This window comes from Apis florea, unplaced genomic scaffold (genome assembly GCF_048593485.1).
Source record: "Apis florea isolate Af1SG1 unplaced genomic scaffold, ASM4859348v1 contig_2274_pilon, whole genome shotgun sequence".
NCBI classification, from domain to species: domain Eukaryota; kingdom Metazoa; phylum Arthropoda; class Insecta; order Hymenoptera; family Apidae; genus Apis; species Apis florea.
The window spans coordinates 1,075,943-1,089,593 of NW_028256550.1; the positions used below are offsets into that span (position 1 = coordinate 1,075,943).

Consider the following 13,651-nt stretch of genomic DNA (forward strand, 5'->3'; position numbering starts at 1 on the left):
AAATTTTTCATTATTGATATAACATATTATAAAAATATTCGTAAAAGAAAATGAATTTGATCAAACTTTATTTAAGATAAAAATAAAACTAACTAACAATTTATAATAAATTATTTTAAAATATTATTTTCTGTTTTTATTTATTTATTATTTATTCATTATATAATTACGTAGGATAATATGTTCGTAGAATTGACGTACAAAAGTGTTGATTAATATAATTATAAATAATACATTACTAGTGAAGCAGGACAGAATTATTCCTTATTAAAAAAAATAATTATATGACGACATGATTATGATTTGATCTTTTGATTTTATTTAGAAGATTATTTAGAATGACAAAATCGTGAATAATTTTGTTTTTTTAATGGTGTGAGTATGTAAATAGATTCTACTAGACTAATATAACATTTAACAATGTTTGCTTTCATATTTATAATAACTTTGATTAAAACTCTGCATCATAATGTAAGGATTACAAATATTAAGCATTCTGGTGATTCTGAGATATTGCTATTAGAAAAACTGCTTTCATCTATGAATAAAATATTTTTAAGAGATCGATCCAATTTTAAAAAAATAAACCTATGTTTTTTATTTATAACGATTTATGTTTATTTCTTATTTTGTGTTTCAATATATTTTATTATGTGAAGTCATTAATTTCTTGCTAATCTATTCAAATACAAAATATAATATATTATATTATAAATAATATAAATTATATCGTAAATAAAATAAAGAAATTAATAAAACTTTAACATTAAAACGTTTTATCTTTACGATGATTAAAATATATAATCGATAAAAATTAAATTTGATTAAAATCATTTTTCATGTATTCTGTACATTAATATTTCTATCCTAATAAAAGTTAATATAATTTACGTCCAAAAATACTTTTACAAAACAAAGAATCTGAATTTTATTATTTCATTCTTATTATTTTCCAACCTGATCATTTCTCAATGTATAAAATGTAATACGACTTTTTTAAACTTAGAATTTCTTTTATTATATTCGCAATAATTATTTAAAAGTATCGTGCATCGACAGATTTTAGAATGTAAAATTGAAACGACTTTTCAACAATTCTAAGAAATTCATAGGTGTAAGGATTCAGAGCCTGGAGGAAATTTCACCATTATTCACTGGCATAGGAAAAGTGGATGTAAGGTCTCCTTGGGATTCGGTTTTAGAATCGGAAAGTAGAATATTTTCGAAAGCATTATTGTACACTCGGGAAGTACTGCGAACCAATTCCTAAAGTGGAATTATTCATTGAAAAATTCTATAAATAATCGAATAATGTCTTGGCACTTAACCAGCATTAAATACTGAAAGGAAATAAGTAAGATTAAGTATTTTCGAAATCTTTTCACGTATATTAATTCTCTTTTCTAATGTTTCTTACAGGAAATAAATAAGATTAAGTATTTTCAAAATTGTATATTATTCTTTTTCCTTACTATATTAATTAAATGTAAAATGTATCAATAATGGATAGAAATAATTTTTAAGTCGTAAAAAGATTCCTTAAATACGTTCGTTCTCGTATTTAATAAAGAAATGAGAAAAATTAAAAATGAAAATAAAATTTCGACTTTTAACTTTATTTTAAATTGCAAAAAATTAAAAAGCGATTGTGGAATCTGATTCTGTCTCCTATTAAATATTTCTGGCATTGCATACAATTTGACATTGGACGTTAATTTTTCATGCATTTGTTTATTCACACAAATGACATTGCAATTGGAATATTGTCAAATATTGAATTTAATATGATGTATATTCAATTTTAATTCATCCAACGAAACAAATAATGATATCAAATTTTATATATATATATTAATTATCAATTATTGAGAAATGGCATTATTATATTTCAATAAATAATATGAAAGAATTCATATTACATAATTTCTTAAACGGAAATTGAGATTATTGCTACATCAAATATAAGTATTCAACTTTCAAGAAGATTTAAAATCCATAAGATTGATATATCGATCGTTTTTATAATTTTATCGAGTAACAAATTTGAATAAATGAATTTATTTATTGAAAAATATGGGCAAAGGATATGAGATCGATATGCATAACAAAATTTATAATTCGTTTAAAAAATTTCATTTAATCTTCATTCATGAAGTTTCGTTATAATTTTAATAAAATTTCCATGCATATTTTATAAAAGTATAGTAAGTAGAACTCATTAATTAGAAGTTTTCTTTGATGAAAATTATTCAGTTAAGTCACAGTTATTTTCTGCAAAAATTCTGAAAAAATACTTAATATATATTTAAATATGTACATTAGATGTTATCAAAATTCGCCACATCTATTTTTTGCAAAATATTAAGATTAATTTATTGCAATTTGTTTTTCTGACATTCTTGATTTTATTGCATCAAAGATCAGTATGAAAACTGATTCTGATTGAAAATCAGAATTATTATCAAAAACATCCCTTTGACAATTGTTTCATTTAAATATCTCCATATTTATTACATTTGTACATCCTAAAAAGTATATGTAAAAGTATATATAAATATATATAATATATTTAATGAAGTTACATTTATCATGGAATTGATATTGATACAATTAACTAAAGAAGAGTTTAAATCAAAAACATTTAAATCATTATTCACTTAATATTTTAAGTTCAATTTATCAAAACATATTTATGTTAATATTTTTAAGCTGATGCAGAAATATGCAAGAGAGAAAAATGTTATAATCGAATCAATAAAACTGATATATGAAGAGTTAAGAGAAAATTAAGCGTGAAAAATTACTTGATGTTGATGACAAGATTTTAAAAAAAAAAATTATGGTGATAATTAGTGAAATATTAATGATTTGCTATATTAAAAAATATAAATTAGAGATTACGATTTTAAACAATTGAACAAAAATCAAAGGAATATATTTAATTGTTTAACTGTTCTAAATTTTAATACAAATCTATATTTAGTGTTAAAAAAAATTTATCGTTCTTCTATATCTTTAAATTATTTATTATTATAAATTATATATAATTTTATTTATTACTTAAACTCTTTCTCATGTTTCAATTTAAATAAATTCATACAAATTTAATTAATTCTTACCATTAATTATTTTCAATTCATTTTGCAATTATGATAATAGATTAATGGTAAAATTTATTATATTCATTTGCATTAAAACTGATTATTATCAAAAAATCATTATTAAAAATTTCCATGTGATATAACAACTTATCACTGATATTTCAAAAATTATAAAAAAAATATTTTTCAAAAGTATTGCCAACAATATGTTGCTTTTAATATTCAAAAATTAAAATTCTTAAATATTTCTATCGATTTAGAATGAATATAGCCATAATTTTGATATTATATTTCTCCCTTAATATTCTGATTCTAATTATTCCTTATTATATTGCATATATTTCAAGGAAAAATTATATTCCATTTAACTGGACTGTTAAAAAACATTTCAAAATGAATACAATAGATAAGAATGAAACAGAAAATAATGTAAGAGAAATAATAAGAGAAAAATAGAAAAATAAAAATATATTTAAAAACATAGAAAATAATGTAGTGATCTTTAAATCGAAACAAAATTGAATAAGCAATTTCAAGTTTTCAATGAGAAATAAAATTATAAATTCAGACGACTATTTTTTTTTTTTTCGTTGTGATAATTCAGATAACAGAAAGCTCGAAAGAATAACAAAATTATTAAAATTCATTCTAATTACCAAATAAAGTATCGATTATTGTGTCCTTGACCTCTTTTCTCCTACATCGAATTATACGAGTTGTTATTTTCCGTTCATGATGTCGCGAGAGAAGCGTATGCGACAAAATATATGTTTCAATGTATAGCATTGAATGGATGTTCACGAAGTATCATCGCCACCGCAATTTACATTCCTCGTGACGCATATTTTGACGTTACGTGTATACAATATTTCTATGCGTGCACAGAAATGAAACGAGAGTGTTTTGTTTAACTGGATGTATTCGAGTATCTCACGAGGGATTAAAGTTGTCAAAAAAATGTTTTCACAAAAATTGTTTAGTTCGAAAGAAGACATATGTAATTTTTTTCAATTAGTGAGGGAAATTTCAAAATGTCTTTGAAGATTTATATTTCAATAATCGATTACTATATTTTAAAATTTTATTGACAAAGAAATGATTTATAGTAAATATATACATATAACAAATATATGAGAAAGCTGTATAATTTTGATCAACTTTTTCTCGAATTCTCGAATTATCGTGCATTGAGTTTGTGTCTCGTGTTACGCATCTGATGCATTGCATTGTGGGCATCGTGAATAAATATTGCAAACTCGATAATAATAAATTTTTAACTTGTAAACATTATAACATTTAAAATTAATTTTAAATTTTGTGTCTATTATTTATTGTATAATAATTTTTAGTGATGCGTTGTTTGCAGGAAGTTATTTGGATTTTTAAAACGTTATTTTCTAATTTTTTTTTGACAAAAAAAGCATATTAATCGAAATGCAATAATCAATTTTTCACCTTTTCAAATTATGTGAATTATAAATATTTTTTTTTTTTATTTCCATTCCTGTTTCTCAAATAAATTTTAAATATTTCACTTACGAAATATTCCAATTAACAAGAAGAACATTAAATTATATATTTTGGAATATATTGGAAAATATAAATAAAATGAAATAAAAATAGATAAAAGTAACGTTAAAAAACAATAATCATAAAGATGTTTTACGTATTTGCAGATATTGGCCAGATTCGTGTCATAAAAAATTTGAAAGAAAAATAAACGACACAGAAAGATTTACTTAAAATTAAAAAAATCGCACGATCAATCCAATGATAGTAGTGTAAACAATAATTCTTATTCAATTCCCAAAAAGAATAAAAAAAATAAGTCAAAACTGTAGCTATTTCTACCATAAATCTATCTTATAACGACAAAGCTCTGACACAAATCTCTATTCGATATATCCTATCTCGCTATCCCAAACACTATAACTCAAATATCAATCATAACAAAGATGATTTACATATAAGAATAATCGTCTTTTTGAACTTGTCATTTGATGCATCTCATATTCAATGAAAAAAAGTATTTCTAAAATCTATAAAGCAACATTTTCGAAACAACACAAAATACATTATTTGTTCTCAGAATCTCCCCTCTACTCTTTCATTTTCAATAAAATCAAATCTCTTAATGGTACACACCTCTCGATAACGCTATATTTGATACACCCTATACATTCCCTCTATAGGAGCCAGGAGGAATTGCGGTGTCCCGCGAGGGGGATGACAGTTTCCGGCGATTAACTAAACTTCGAATCGATATATATTCACGTGCATGAAAATCGGCTGGCTTGCCTTTGTCCCTCGATCGCGGATTTGTTGTAATACCTGCGGGAAACTCGTAAATTAACGGCCCAGTCTCGACTTTCGAACGGTATCACGCGTGCGACAGCATAACGCCGGATAAAACCTGTACGTTGTTACAAACAAAACGTGATTCCAAATAAAAAAAAAAAACAAAAAAAAAACAAAAAAAAAAAAGAAATAGATAACTAAAAATATATAGGGGAAAGGAGAGGAGAGTGCGAGCAAGGATAAAAATCGATTTCATTCAATGGATTTTTAGCACGTCTGAAAATATATTTTATTGGCTGGTTTTCTCGTTTTGTTTCTCGCTCGCCTTTGTTCGTCTTTGTTTTTTCTTCCGATCGATATTGTTTTTTAATAATGGCGTGGATAGCGATCTTTTATTATATTTCTTTCCTCTCTTCCTTTTTTTCCTTATTGAAGGATCGGATTTAAACGACGTAATCGTTCGAGAAATTATTGCAGCAATTGCAGGGGATGCTTGGAAAAATATTCTTTGTGCACTACTTCGTGGCATTATTATATTTTTCTTCTCTGCTCTTCTTTGGTTTTTAATGCGTTCGTTAAGGAATAGTTTATGATTATACGTAATTTTTCTGCTTTTGAGATTAATATTTTCCTTGTTTTATTTTATTATAGTCAGGGAAATTTTAAAATTAATGGAAATTTCTTTTTGGAGTTTGGAGTTTCTTTTACTCTCAATTAATTATTAATCATAAATTTATGGATCATCGATCCCTCAAGCGCAGAACATTAGATATCGTGGATAAATTTTCCCTAATGTAAACAGTAATGTCAATTGTGTCAACTTAAGCAATTGATGTATTAGTTATATATAATTTTAAAAATAATTGCAAAAGTTTCTATTTTTTCCATCCAAAAATTATTTCCAATTAAGATTCGATAGAGTTTATATTCAAAAATTTAATGGCCGAAGATAATTATGAATAAAATATTGTACAATAAGTATTGCAAATAGTTTGCAAATAAATTTGCACATAGCCAATACATCATTAGAATGTATCGAAATCATTCAATACGTTTAATTTCCAAATCGTTTAATGTTAAGTATTTTTTTAAATAATGATTAGAAAATTTAGATATTATCATTTATTTTGCAATATTCTGAATCAAATGATTTCAACAGTTTTTTTTTTTCATTTTTGAATTTCTTTTAATGAAAATCATGAAAATAATACATTGTGTATTATAAAAATATATATCAAATATACATAAAACATCTTTGAAAGATCGATTCTAAATAAATACAAAAGGCGACCAAAATATTGACTTATTTATTAAGTTGTAATCATTTAAAATCATTTTATTGAATCAGTAATTATCGATTCAATAAAAGAGAGCAATGTCAGTGTTTACATTTTCGTCACACAATTAATTCTTAAATATATGAATTAATCGACTGTGATATGTATGAACTATTATGGTAATAATTTATTCATATTTCTGTGAATTTGTTGAATCAATTATTGTTATCTTATATTATCCTATACACATTTCATATATACGATAAAATCACCGATTCCTTCATTTTTGAAATTAGCAACGATCAAAAATTATATACAGTATGAATTTGAAAACATATATATTATATATATAAATATACTTATTATATTCTTATTACATTATAATAGATTTTATTTTTTTATAGCACAAAAAAATCCATGTAAAATGGAAGAAATAATCTACTAATTTTAATTGATATTATTATTACTATTAATAAATTTTATATAAAAAATAATTTTTCAAATAACTTCAAAATTGTTTCTTGTGAATACACATGAAAATGGGAAGATATCGTTGTTTTATTATTCGATAAAATCGAATCGATTTAAAAATCTAAATATTATTTGAATAAAATGCAACAAAGTATAGAATAGTGTCACTTTACTTTTGTTTTGCTTCATCTAACATAAACCTCAATTGTTTAGTTATTAAAGTTGTAATAAAATCTTGACCAATATTTTTCTTTACTTAAAAGTAAAATATGTTTCAGCTTATAAAATCTATCTTCTTCGAAAATGTTTCGCAAATATATTAACTATTGTGATTAATTTATTTGAAATTGCATAGAAATTCGATTTGCCTTTCATTTGGTAAATATTTATTAATAAAATATCGGTTGTGTAACAACATTAATATAATTCAATATTATCTTATTCCGGAAATTAATTATTGATATTTCGATTATAATCTTGGCTACGATTTGTATTATCTGTTACTGTTCATATTAATGCTATTAATAGATTTACAAAAACATTTTAATATAATCACATATTAAGTGATTTTTTTTACTAGATAATTTTCTAGTCAGTTATAATCCTTTTCTCTAATTTTTATTAAATATTTTTTTAATCTATATTTAATAACGATTGGTCAATTGATCAACTATTCAAAGATAAGTAATTATAAAAAGTATTCTTAAGTAATAAAATTGAATCAAGAAAAATGGGATGAATAACAAACGACACAATTAAAGAAAAATAATAAATTTTTATTTCGAATGTATTAAATTATTTTACATTCGTCTCCAGAATTTTCCATCTCGTAAACAATATTTATTTATATATATATATATATACACACCAATCTCTCGATTATATTACAAATAAATATTCTTTTCTATTTTCATCCTATCGTTTCTCGAGCTCGAGCACAAACTACAATTGATCCTCGATTTATTCCATTTGTTATCTCAAGATTCACCTTTCCTTTAAACGCTCGTGAAACGACACGACGTTCATTTTTTCTCTCTCTCTTTTCTCTGCATATTATTCCATTTTTACATTTTTTTATATTATATATTTATTACTAAAACATGATAGCGCGAATAAAACGTATAAACAAGTTCGCGAACGATAATATCTTTCAGTTTGTTAAAAAATACGAACGATTTTAACGATGCGCGTATATACACAATTTATCTCTTCCTTTGTTATTATCGTAGTTTTTTCTATAAAATACAAAAGACACACTCGTTTCCATTCACATTTCCTCATAAACATTGGCGGAAAGAACGTATACGTTCATAAATATAATTGGTGCATAAATAACATCTATGCATTATGGAATTAAGTCCTTTCTATATTCGAGATTTTCATATACATTTCTCCTGCTTTACCGATCGACACTAATAATTCTCGAATATTCATACTTCGTTACTACGTTATTCTTTGAGTTATTCGATCATCTCGTAACAACCGTTTCTCTATTCGCGAATAATAATTTGGGATTATTGCATACAGTTTCGAATCCGGTTAAATAATTACGAATTTGTCGATAATTCGAAAATCTGAAGCAATAATATTTTTAAATAGGTAATCTAACCTAACTTATGTCTAAATGGAGTCTAACCCCTTGTAAGCACTTATTACATATAACAAATGAAACGATATCTTAGTATTATTAAATATAGTCAAACCTTGAATTGGATGCTTCGTATACAATCTTAATCTAGATATATCGAATCGATTCAATTTTGTTAAAAATTGTGGAAAATAATAATTAAGTAATAAAAATTAATATAGATTTAGTTTTAATTTGGTTAACTATTTTAATTCAGAAACTGTATTTGCAATCTGTACTTCAAGGATTGACTAGAAAATCATTTAGCAATTACTACTTTTATAAAATTATTATTATAAATATTATATTTCGATATAAGTTCTTGTTTCGCGAGTTACGCATTGAAATTGATCTTATTACTATTCGCGAATAAATTATTTATCTTTTCGTATTTTAAAATTCAAATAAGGAGAGGAAAGATAAAGTATCTTAGATAAAGTAAGATCAGACAAATCGAATATCAATGTCTCTGAAGAAAGAAAGAATTTTTTTTATTTATTTTAATTCGTGATTAAATGATACATCGCCAATAATCGAAAAATTAAAAAGAATTCTATTCGATTTATTTATATATAATATTTTGTATTAATTGATTTATATTTAATGAACTTTCAAATATTATTATAATTTGTATTTTTATATTTTTGTAACCAATGACGTATTTGTCTTGATATTTTTTCATTGAACGACATTTTGTTATTAAAGACTTTTTAATTGAATTTCATTTTTGTTAAATTAACAATATAGCGAAAGCATATATTTTATATGTATTTTATACATAAAATGAATGAAATGAATGAAATGTTATATTGATATATACGAAAGTTTCGACTGATTTTGTTATAAACGAGAAATTATTTAAAATATCTTATAAAAAAATAATTTAGCGATTCGATTCTTATTGTTTTCAATAACCTTTTTTTATCGTTCCGATAATACTTTCTTTATAAAAAGTATTCGATTTTCATTCCAAATATTAATAGATATAATTTTTCAAAACTTTTCTTTCTTCAAACTGAAAATTTTGTGATATGAAATAAATAATAATCTGCAAAAAAACAAACTTTTTAAAATTCTTGTTCTTTTCTCCAGTATAAAATTTTGAAATTTTGTACTTGAATCTCGAAAATTCCCGATCACAAATATCAATTTCTTTTCAAAATACATTTATTGCATCACATATACAAAATTATATACAAAATTTATAAGGCAATTCTATTTTAAAGAAAATTATATATATATATATACATATTTATACAGATTATGAAATAGAAGTATCAATTAAATATTTTAAATATTTAGTTTATAAGTTATAATAATAACTTTTTGAATTTTTGAAACAAATATGATAATTATTCGAAAACCTTTAATTAAGAATATATATTGACATCATCGTCTTTGAATATTTGAATTAATTCCAATCTTTTAATTAGATTTCGATATTTTGATTAACTTTTTATTCATTCTTATGTAAAGAATAATATTTGTTCAATTCATTATTCTTTAAAATTTCACAGACACTCTTTTCCTGAGTTTTTTCTTTATTTTAAAAATTATTGTAGAACGTTCGATTGATTCGTTTATACACAAGCAGAGAAATTAATTCATTGAATGATAAACGATAGAAAGAAGAACGTAATAATAATATATCATATTATCATTAATTAAATCCGTTTTACTTCCTTTTATGAAATATTTTTGTTCTTAAACATCTAAACGAATTTTTAGACATTTAAATTTTTAGAATAATAATAATAATTATCAAATAATATGAACGATAAATCGTAGTAGATATTATGTTTTCTCCATACTATATAATCCAACACGTTACAATATACATTTATGATATTATTGAACCAAGCAATGGCAAAAATATATCTGCGATAAAATATGAAGAAATTGGCGAGATTATTGAACTTTTTGCTCAAAACCATTTTTAACTTTCAAAAATACGTGCATGAATTCATAAATTGTAGACTCTCGATACCACGCAATCATTCAAAGAATGCACCCCCATTATTTTCTATATCGAGTCACGTCGTCTAAGAATGCTTTTTAATCATCTGCTTTTTAATTTAAAAATGAATTCAGTCTTTCAAAGGAATAAAAGTCGTAAAAGTGTTATATATTTTTATATTTTATAATTTATATTTTAAGGCTTCATATAAAACTTCAAAGTAACACAAAAATTTGATCTTCTAATAAATACATTTATATGAATCATTTTATTATTTTTATTTTGAAATACAAATAAAATATAACAATTTGAAAAATGATCGATATAATTCTAAAAATAAAATAGATATAACTTTGTATTTGTATCAAGATCAGATAAATTATTTTCAAATAATTTGTTAAGTTGTTTATCTCATTTCATTCATCAAGTAATCTGTTAACTTTTTAATGTGTATATCAGATTGCGATAAAATCTACATAAGCACACTTATAAACATATTGCAAATATAATAAAAGGATTTAATATAATAAAGAACTTTAAAGATATTTACAAAAATCCATAAATGATTCATAATAAATGAAAGAATTTATTCGCAACAAATAAATATTTATTAAACAATTTTTATTATAGAAACGAATATGTTACAAAATAAAATTTTAAAAAATTTAAAATTAAAATTGAAGAAAAAATTATTAATTTGAACATATATAAATGTATACATATCACTCACAAATATTTTATGATACAAGAAAATTCATTTTATTTGAAAATTTTATTGAACATATAGCATAGATTATTGATTATAAAGCATAATGGATAAGCAATTTTTTTATCGATAGCAAATCATCTATTTGAAAAAATTAAATCAAGCACTTTATCTAAAAATATTTTTCTTACAATTTAAAATTTTGTTCTATCTCATACTATTATAAAGTTATATTTAGAAAACGGAAAAATTATATATTGAAACTTCAAACATTGATTTCATTTCTTTGATATATATAATCTTATTACATTGTATATAATTTCATTAAAAATAAAAAAATTAAGGATACTAATATTTTGTGATTGTATTTGGATGAATAGAAGATAGATGTAGGAATGTGCTTTTTCAATTGAATTTCAAATGAATTTTAAAACAATTATATATATATATATATTTACAAAATGATCATTTTTACGAAATATAATAAATGTACTTAATTTTCAACGATAATTCTTTATTTAAGTTAAAATGAAAAGATATCATTTTTAAAATGAAAAGGTTAAGACAGAGGAAATAAAATTTCATAATACCAAGTGGTAGAAATCAATAAATATATTCCGTACCAAAAATATAATTTGAATTGAACAGCATGTGACTTAAATAATAATATTTAGTATTTTTTTCTAAATTTTAAAATCGTAATATTCCACTTATCGATCATAATCGATATCAATTAGATCGCAATCGATCTACTCAACATCTACATGTAATACTTATTTTCTTTCAAATTATTAGATCATTTATACAATTATGATAACAATATCTCTCTCATTTTCACTCATACTAGTCTCGCCAACAACGTCACCATCGCAGACGTTACCAAATTTTAAAATTATATTCAACTTTTACTCTTTATTGATCTTAAATTATAAAAAAAAAAAAAATCAACGCACAATATCTTCTACTTACAAACATATATAATAATAATTAATGATATTAATAACGTTTGGTCAAACACAATTATCACAACTAAGATTCCCAACCTGAAATTCAAAAAATTATGAAATTTTAGAAATGTGAATATGCACAAAGTAAGCATTACGAATTTTCTTTTTTTGCTATCGAAATTCAATCTAAAGATAAAAAATTAATCCTTGAAAATTCAGCTATTCTTCTGTATTATGATTCACAAAATAAAGATAATGAAAAAGTTTTCAGATAAAAATTATTTTTCTTAATGAAAAGTATCATCTGGTAAAAGACTTATTAATTGTTTATATTAATAAGAAAAAATTAAAAAAAGAAAATTAAAATTCATTTTTTTTACGTAAAATTTTAACCAGTTTAAATAATTATGAAATAGTATAAAAGAAAACAAATATTTTTTTTTTTACTTTGTTTTACATATATACATATATTTTGAATCTTATTGTATATATGATATGATATACATATACAATAGAAAATTATCACGATGCATATGTATGAATCATCAGATGCGAATGTGTCATGCAAATCGAGAAAAAAAAAACATGCATATATATTAATATAATATATGAATTACGTTTTTGCTATATCTAACGATAAATAGTTACATTTCTTGTTATTGTCAGCAGTATTGAAGGCATTTGACTAGTGAAGACTCATTAACAACAAGAAATACTAGTTTATAGTCTACAATATATAGGTGTCAACAATAAATACATCTTAATTTTACAATGAATATATAAAAATGATTCACATAAATCATCGTGCAAATATAATTCATACTTATGACTATTTTTAAAATTATGAATAATAACAGTAAGAATGAGATACTTATTAATAGAGGAGAAATGGAGTTACTTTGAAATAAAAAGTATGCTTATTAAATAGCAAGAAGACATTTCATTATCAATGAAAATTTCTAGAACTATTTAAATAATATTTTGTAAAATTTTTATACAAATTTTTAGAAATTAAGTAAGAGCAGTGTGTATCATGTGTATAACGAGATATTGTAATTCTGAAACATAAAGCTGAATGAATGCAATTCTGAAATATAAAGCTGCTATTGCATTCGAAAAAAGAAAAATGAAAAGAGGAAGTGAATTTCTTTAAACGCTATCAAAAAGATAAATTTTGATAAGTCTCATTTGTACAATCATCTCATTATATAAGTGAATAATCATTCTTATATTATGTTAACTGTTTCTTTTTTGTATCCATGTATAA

General features: G+C 22.9%; 1 protein-coding gene across 6 annotated transcripts in view; it reads right to left on the reverse strand.

Annotated features, from left to right (window-relative positions):
- LOC100869913 (uncharacterized) overlaps positions 1-13,651 on the reverse strand; it is a 255,212-nt gene that overhangs the window by 150,515 nt on the left and 91,046 nt on the right. The window contains exon 6 of one of the 6 annotated variants that reach the window (XM_012488810.3): positions 12,036-12,480. The exons of the other annotated variants lie outside the window; for them this stretch is intronic. Coding sequence (XP_012344264.1) covers positions 12,448-12,480 — 33 coding nt within the window. The 3' untranslated portion in view covers positions 12,036-12,447. Of the gene's footprint in view, positions 1-12,035; positions 12,481-13,651 lie in introns of those variants that run through there. 6 annotated transcript variants of the gene reach the window in all.